Source organism: Dromiciops gliroides, chromosome 3, assembly GCF_019393635.1.
Source record: "Dromiciops gliroides isolate mDroGli1 chromosome 3, mDroGli1.pri, whole genome shotgun sequence".
NCBI lineage: Eukaryota > Metazoa > Chordata > Mammalia > Microbiotheria > Microbiotheriidae > Dromiciops > Dromiciops gliroides.
The window spans coordinates 90,457,182-90,466,085 of record NC_057863.1 but is presented as its reverse complement, the minus strand read 5'-3'; the positions used below and the strand labels follow the sequence as shown (position 1 = coordinate 90,466,085).

The 8,904-nt window shown below is 37.5% G+C and overlaps 1 protein-coding gene across 1 annotated transcript in view; it reads right to left on the bottom strand.

The window, feature by feature from the left end:
* Positions 1-5,422: 5,422 nt before the first annotated feature.
* SIAH3 (siah E3 ubiquitin protein ligase family member 3) overlaps positions 5,423-8,904 on the bottom strand; it is a 91,303-nt gene continuing 87,821 nt past the window's right edge. Inside the window, exon 2 of the mRNA XM_043996570.1 lies at positions 5,423-8,144. Coding sequence (XP_043852505.1) covers positions 7,461-8,144 — 684 coding nt within the window. The 3' untranslated portion in view covers positions 5,423-7,460. The remainder of the gene's footprint in view (positions 8,145-8,904) is intronic.

Sequence of the window (8,904 nt, the reverse complement as noted above, 5' to 3'; positions counted from 1 at the left end):
CTTTTCCTTTGATCTCTTTAAGATACATAACTAGCAGTGGTATTTCTGGATCAAAGGGTATATAAAATGTTGTAGCACTTTGGGCATAGGTTCAAATTGCTCTTCAGAATGGCTGGATCAGCTCACAACTCCAGTAACACTGCATTAGTGTCCCAATTTTTCCATATCCCCTAAACCATTTGTCATTTCCTTTTCTGTCCTATTAGCCAATCTGATAAGTATGAGCTGGTACCTCAGAGTTTTTTCAATTTGAATTTCTCTAATCAATAGTGATTTAGAGCATTTTTATATGACTATAGATAGCTTTGATTTCTTTGTCTAAAAACTGCCTATTCTATTCTTTGACAATTTATCAATTGGGAAATGACTTGTATTCTCATAAATTTGACTCCGTTCTCTATGTATTTGAGAAATAAAGCCTTTATTAGAGAAAGTTGCTGTAAAATTTCCCTGTTTCCTGCTTTCCTTCTAATCTTGGTTGCATTGGTTTTGTTTGTGCAAAACCTTTTAAATTTAATGTAATAAAAATTATCAGTTTTATTTCACATGATATTCTCTATCTTCTTGTTTGGTCATAAATTTTTCCCTTATCCAACGATCTGACAGACAAAATTTTTCATCCTCCCCTAATTTGCTTATATTATCACCCTTTAAATTTAAATCATATACCCATTTTGACTTTATCTTGGTATATGTTGTGAGATGTTGATATATAACTAATTTCTGCCAAACTACTTTCCAGTTTTCACATCAATTTTTGTCAAATAGTGAGTTCCTGTCCCAAAAGTTTCTATCTTTGAGTTTATCAAACACCTGATTACTATGGTCATTTACTATTGTGTATTATATACCTAATCTATTCCACTGATCCACCACTCTTGTTCTTCGCTAGTATAAGATTGTTTACATAATTAATGCTTTGTAATACAGTTTGAAATCTGGTGTTTCCAGTCCACCTTCCTTCACATTTTTTCATTGATTCCCTAGATATTTTGACCTTTTGTTCTTCCAGATGAATTTTGTTATTTTTTTCTAGCTCTATAAAATAATTCTTGATAGTTTGATTGGAACAGCACTGAATGATCAAATTAATTTAGGTAGAATAGTAATTTTATAGTATATTGATTCAGCCTACCCATGAGCAATTAATTTCTCCATTATTTAGATCTCTGTGTGAAAAATGTCTTTTAATTGTGTTTATAAATTTCTATGGGTTCATTTTATGTCCTACAACTTTGCTAAAGTTGTTAATTATTTCAACTAGTCTTTTAGTTCTCTAGGATTCTATAAGTATACCATCATATCATCTGCAAATAGTAATAGTTTTATTTCATCATTTCATGCCCAATTCATTAATCTGCTTTTTTCTCAATTTAGAGATAAAAGTTTTCCCCTCATACTGCTTTGGCTGCATCTCATAAATTTTGTTATGTTGTCTCATTGTTGTCATTCTCTTTGATGAAATTATTTATTGTTCCTATGGTTTATTCCTTGACCTACCCTTTCCTTAGCATTAGATTATTTCATTTCCAATTAATTTTTAATCTGTGTTTCCGTGACCATTTTTTGAATGTTGTTTTTATTGCATTATTATTTGGAAAGGGTGCATTTAAATTTCCTGCATTTTGTTGTGATATTTTTTAATGCTTTAATCCATGGTCAATTTTTGTGAAGGTGCCATGTAAAGATGAGGAAAAGATACTTCTTTCTATTTTGATTCAGTTTTCTCCAGAGGTCTATCATATTTAATTTTTCTAAAATTCTATTTATTTTCTTATTTTTTACTTATTTTATGGTTAGATTTACTTAGTTCTGAAAGGGGAAATTTTAGATCCCCACCAATATAGTTTACTGTCTATTCCTCATGTAACTCATTTAACTTTTTCTTTAAGTATTTGGATGTCTGAGATCATGATTGCCACCCCTGCCTTTTTTTTTTAACCTCAGCTGAAGCATAATAGGGATTTTGTTCCAGCCCCTTATTTTTACTCTGTATATTTCCCTGTTTCAAATGTGTTTCTAGTTTTTTGTTTGTTTGTTTGTTTTTGTGGGGCAAGGGGGTTAAGTGACTTGCCCAGGGTCACACAGCTAATAAGTGTCAAGTGTCTGAGGCTGGATTTGAACTCAGGTACTCCTGAATCCAGGGCCCATGCTTTATCCACTGCGCCACCTAGCCTCCCCAAATGTGATTCTTGTAAACAACATATTGTTGGATTCTGGTTTATAATCCATTTGGCTATGTACTTCCCTTTTATCGATGAGTTCAGCTCATTTGCATTAACAGTTATGGTTACTAACTGTGTATTTCCTTCCATCCTTCCCCCCTCCCCCCCTCCCCCCCAGTTTATCCTCCTTTCTCACTCTTTTTACCTGTCCCCTCCTCAAAAGTCTATTTTGCTTCCAACCACTGCCTCACTTGATCTTCCATCCCTTCTATCAGTACCCCCCTTTCTCCCCTTCCCCTCCTACTTCCTTGTTGGGTAAGGTAGATTTCTATATCCCACTGAGTGTGTATGCTATTCCTTCTTTGAGTCAATTCAAGTGAGAGTAAGGTTCAAGTATTGCCTGCTTACCCCCCCCCCCCATTTCTCCCTCCACTGTAAAGGCTCTTCCTTTTATACCTCTTTTATGTGCAATAATTTCCCCTCTTCTTCCTCTCCCTTCTCCCAGTGAATTTCTCTTTCTCACCCCTTATTTTTTTTGAGATCACATGCACTCATGACATCTGCCTATTTACATTCCTTCTAATTGCCCTAATAATAATAAAGCTTTTAGGAGTGACAAGTATTTTCCCATATAAGGATGTAATGACAAGTATTATCTTCCCATATAGGAATGTTACTGAGTCCTTTATGATTTCTCTTTTATGTTACTTTTTTCCTTTCTTCCTCCCTTCCTTCCTTTTTTTTGCTGCTCTTGAATCTTATATTTGAAAGGCAGATTTTCTATTCAGTTCTGGCCTTTTTTTTATTCAGAAATGCTTAAACTTCCTCTTTCATTAAATATCCATCTCCCCCCGCCCCGAATAATGATACTCAGTCTTTTGCCTTCTGGAATATGCCATTTCAAGATCTCTACTCCTTTAATGTGGAAGCTGCTAAATCTTGTGTGATCCCAACTGTGGCTCCATAATATTTGAATTGTTTCTTTCTGGCTGCTTGCACTGGGAGCTCTGGAATTTGGCTATAATATTCCTTAAAGTTTTCATTTTGGGATCTCTTTCAGGTGGTGATTGATGGATTCTTTCCATTTCTATTTTACCCTCTGACTCTAGGATATCAGGGCAGTTTTTATTGACAAATTCTTGAAATATTATGTTAGTTTTTAAAAATCATGACTTTCAGAAATTCTAATAATTCTTAAATTATCTTTCTTTGATATATTTTCCAGGTCAATTATTTTTCCACTGAGATATTTCACATTTTCCTCTATTTTTTTCATTCTTTTGACTTATTATTTCTTGATGTATCATGGAGTCATTAGATTCCACTTCCCAATTCTAATTTTTAAGGAATTACTGTCTTTCATTAAATTTTTGTATTTCTTCTTCCATTTGGCCATTTTTGCTTTTTAAGGTATTATTTTCTTTAGCATTTGTGTACCTTTTACCAGGCTCTTTTCATAATTTTTAGTAATAATTTTTACCAATACTCTCTTTTCATAATTTTCTTGCATTATTCTCATTTCCCCCAATTTTTCCTCTAGCTTTCTTATTTGATTTTTAAATCCTTTTTGAGCTCTTTTAGGAATTTTTGTTGAACTTGTGTCCAATTTGCTTTTTTCTTTGAGGCTTTGCTTGTAGTTGTTTTGCTATCACTGTCTTTTTTCTGAGTTTGTGTCTTAATCTTCCCTGTCACCATTGTACTTTTTATGGTCAGGTGGATTCTGCTCCGGGGGTGGAGGGGGTACTGTCCCAAGCTTCAGGTTTTTCATGCTGCTATTTTCAGAACTAGTTCTGGAGGTCTGTTAAGTTTTTAGTACTTTCAAGATGATTTGATCCAAAGAAAGGTGTGGTTGTTGATCTCCTGGCCTGTATTCTGGTCTTTACTCGGAAAGGGACCTTATTCCCCTGCAGCGGCAAGTACTAGCATTCATTTTGAACCTGGAACTATGACCAGTTCCACTGCGCTCCTGCAGCTTTAAGGATTAGTGTTCCTTTATGCCTTAGAACTGAAATTAGGTCTCATGCTCCACTGTGAGTGAGCACTCTTCCTTTCCCTGCAACTTTGACCAAGGCCCCTGCTCCTCTTTGACTGCAAACACAAGTACTCCTCTTCACCCTGGAACTGTGACCTAGAATTGCATACAGGCAATGCAATTGGGCATTGAACCCAGAGTCAGCAAAGGGTCTTCTGTAATTTCTTTCTGATCAATTATTTAATCTCCTTACTTTCTGTGGGCTGAGAGCTCCCAGAATTCCTGATGATGCTGTTGCAGCTGCTGTTGCCACAGCATGTACTGCACTCCAGGCTGCCCACCACCCTGCTATCCCAGATCTCTCTTGCCTACCTCCTAAGTTGTCTATGACTGGGAAAACATTGACTTTTTGTTGGCTCTGCCATTCCAGAATTCAGTTTGAGGAGTTATTTTAAAGTTATTTGGAGGTGGATGTTGGGAGAGTTCAGCTGAGTTCTTCCCTGAACTCTGCCATCTTGTCTCAGCCTCCCACATTTAAATTTCTAATATGGGAAATGTTAATATATCTAACCCACATAATAAAAGCTCATTGTGTGGAGGTTCTTTAATAATTTTTTAAGTGTAAAGAAGACTTGAATTCAAAGATTTTGAGGACTGCTGCTCTGGAGAAACCAGACTGTTCACTGTTACCCAAATAGGCTCTGCAATCTTGAGGTTTCTACACTGCCCCTAATCTCAGATTCCCGAAATCTAACCTACTCTTCAAGAATGACTTTTGGATATGTTGTGAAGAGAATTCTTTTTAGGGTGTGAGTTATACTAGATAGTTTCAGGGGTCTCCTCCAACTCTGAAAGTCCATGATAAAGCTAAACTGCCATGTCTTCCATGAAGCCTTCCCTGATCCTGACATTTAATCTCTCCCTCTGCTGTGCTTGCATATTGCTAGCTATATTGTTTATACCTTTTCCATAAAATTAAGAACAGTTTTCCTTTTTTGGTATTAATTTTTGTATCTGTCATCTTCCCTACTAGATGCCTCTGTCTTGCCCATATCCCCACAGCAGTCCACAAACTTTGCTGCACATATTAGGAACTTAATAAATGCTTGTTAATCAAATCCAAATGTAAGGAGGGCTTCCCCCTACCCCAAATATATATACATATACATATAATATACATATACATATATATATATGTATATATATATATATGTACACATGTGGTTTTCCTTGATGATCTGTAAACTCCTTGAGGGTGGCAAATACCTTTGTATCCTCAGTACCTAGCATATAGTAGGCTTAATAAATTTTTGTTTATTTATTAATGAGGATAATGTTCTCTCACCCCCACAACTCTGATTTCTATATCCACAGAAGACAAAGGAAATGGGCTTAAGTGAAATCAAGGAAAGATTTGTGTTGGGTATTGGTATGAATGCTTGATCTTAATTGCAACAAAGTACTAATATGGGTTATATAGCAGGCTGATGTTATTTGACCCTGGAAAATAGATGGCTACCTGCACTAAATGTTTCTCATTCAATGGTTTTAAGGCTGGGCCAATTGAATAATTGAGGTTTCTTCTTAACCTCTTCTATGACTCTTAATCCTAAACTCTTAAAGGGTAGCTTCTGGGTTCACCCAAGTTACCTTGCAGAACATTTAGCACCAATCTATGGAACAAAGGGTACCATTGATTTTTATGTTTCTGGTGATTGTGTTTATGTGTTGAGTGGTGGTGTCCATGGAATATTTTAGAATATATAATATGAGTGAGAAAAATCTCTTGGGAAGTTGTGAGCTCTTCTAGGGCAGGAATCTGGTCTTCATCTCTGTGTACTCTACCATTCCCTTGCCCATCACAGATTCTCAATCAATATCTGCTACATTGCATTGAATTCAAATATATGAAGGACTGCCTATGAAGAGGATACCATTCAGTTGTCTGCAGAAGACAAAACAGAGGACCCTTCATTTTGAATATGGGTTATTTATCATTTATGCTATGGGATCTGTGTATCATGCTCTAAATTCATTCTATTCAATGTCATTATGGAGCTATAGGTTGTAAGGTATTAAGAGCCAGGTGACAGAACTGTCAGGCTTCATAACTGCATTATGAAGCAGACTATCTGGGGAAATAACTGCATTTCAGAGAGAGAGATGTTTGTGTTACTTTCTTTTTTGGCTTTTTCTGCCTTTCTTTCCTTCTCTCACATTTGATGTCATAGTGAATTCTTCTTGAAAATTACAGGACAAGGGAATGCTCAGGAGACCATCAAAAAAAGATGGGTAATTTTGAGTCTAGTTCTAGGGAAGATAAGACTCAATATCATCCTCTTGTATTGGGAAAATAACTGGATTGTGTGTGAGAAAATTTGGTACCAAAGTCCAACTCTACTTGCTATCTGTGTGACCTTTAACTCTCTGGATTTGTCTCCTCATCCATAAAGCTCATTAAGTAAACATTTATTATGAAATGAAGGGGTTGGATAGGTGATCTCTAAGGTTCCTTCCAACTGTAAATCCCAAAGTTAAAAGCTGGCAATAAATGAGAGCTGGTATTTGAACCCAGGTCCTTTGCTTCAAAACCCTGTGCTCTTTCAAAGAACAATGCTATCTCTTAAAGTGGAAAAAACCTATGAGAGCCTTCTAAAGCTGCACTTAGTATTTAATGTCCATCTTGAATCGCAGAACTAGATCTGTAGGGAATGCATGTTATAATTCCTATCCTTGCCCCCAATATTGTATATAGATGTCATCTTTGTGGTTAAGTGCTAATTAAGGGTTACCAGATGCCTGAGTCAATTAGACCTTATTACTTGATGTGCTGAAAAGGGGTACCCCAGATTTGGCCAGTTATGAAATAGACAGGAGAAAGATGTAACCCCATTCTTTTAAGACACCATGTATCTCTCTGGTTGGTTTCATGGACTTGCCCACTCACGTGTGAGTGGTTTCATGAACTTATTAATTTTGTTCAATCATGCCTGTATGCATGTGTGTGTGTGTGTTTGTGATGTGTGTGTGTGTGTTTGTGGAGAGTCATGGTGGATAGAAATAACCATTCTGATTGGATAACTATCTTTAAAATACTACATAAAATTGTATCAACAAAACAGGAAATACATTACATTGAGATCTTAAATCACAGGATGTATACATAACATAATGCCTATGGCAGACAAATACTAAATACCACAAAAGACCTGAGACCAAAAAAAGAAGAAAAAAGTCTAGAGTCTTGACATCCAGAAACCACGGAGACAACCAATGGTTTGTTGTTCTTGGAGGCGGTAAGTGTGTGTGCATGTCTCTGTCCTTTAGATCTCAACTTCAGGGGTGTGGACCTTGCTTGCTGAGATTGCAATCCCAATTGCCAGACTGCCATTGTCAGAGAAGAGCTGGGCCAGGGAGGTGTTTAGTACCAGGCAATCACCATCAGTGATGATGGAGTCCACGCACTCCAGGACCGATCGGGGTGTGGCCTCCCACTTCAGACGCCGTTGGTTCCTGTTGAGCTCTAGGCGGTAAGTGAAGCAGTCAGCCTGAGTTGGGGTCCCAATCAGCATCATGGTGGCAAAGAACTGTGGGTGGCCCTCATACTTCTCTTGCTTTCTCAGCACCAGGAGGAAGTGGTGGCCCAAGCAGGAATGCATGATGATCCAATCAGCTGGTGCTGGAAGGTTCATGTCTGTGGCCAGGAAGACTATCTCTGCTCCCTGCAGGATGTCAATTCTGTGGCTTTGCCTCAGGTGGGACAATACCACCTCCAGTTGGCCTTCCCATTGACAGGAGAATAAAGGGCAGATGCAGAGGGGAAGTGGAGCCTCGTGCAATACTGCCTCCTGGTGGTGAAGGTGGTGAGGAAGGGAGTGATGCCGGTGGTGGTGAAGATGGTGTTGTTGTGGTTGGTGGTGGCGGTGGTGGTGGTGGATGTGATGGTGGGCATGGAAGCCAGCTGGCTCTGGAGTATTCTGTGTGACTGCACGCCTGGTGGATACATACTGCAAAGGAAAGAGAAACAGGTTAATGTGAAGTGAGGCTAGGCCTTCTCTCCCAATCTGAGAAACTTCTAAGTCAAGAGTTCTTAATATTTTGTGTCATAGACCCCTTTGGCAGTTTGAAGAAGCCTATGGACCCCTTTGGGCAGCAAGATAGTATGGTAGACAGAGTGCCAGGCCTGGAGTCAGGAAGATGAGTCTTCCTGAGTTCAAATCTGGTCTCAGACACTTACTAGCTGTGTGACCCTGGACAAGTCACTTAACCCTGTTTGCCTCAGTTTCCTCATCTGTAAAATGAGCTGGAGAAGAAGTGGTAAATCATTACAGTATCTTTGCCAAGAAAAATCTAAATGGGGTCACGAAGAGTCAGACATGACTGAAATGACTAAACAACGACAACAAAATAGATCCCTTTTCAGAATCATGTTTTTAAATGCATAAAATAACATATATAGTATCACCAGGGAAATCAATTACATTGAAATATAATTATTGATACATACATATTATATACATGCAATGTATAATATGTACAATACACACAGAGTATATAATACATACACATATAACACACACATAAATGTGTATATATACATGCATATCTATACATATATGTGTGTATATTGTATATGGATCCTGTATTAAGAACACCTGCCTTTTAAGGAACCCCCTAAGTAAGGAAGAGATGACCTGTAAGTGAGAAGAACCCTAGTCTGGGAGTTCTGCTAAAGAAGATAAAAACTCAGTTATACTTCAATAAATA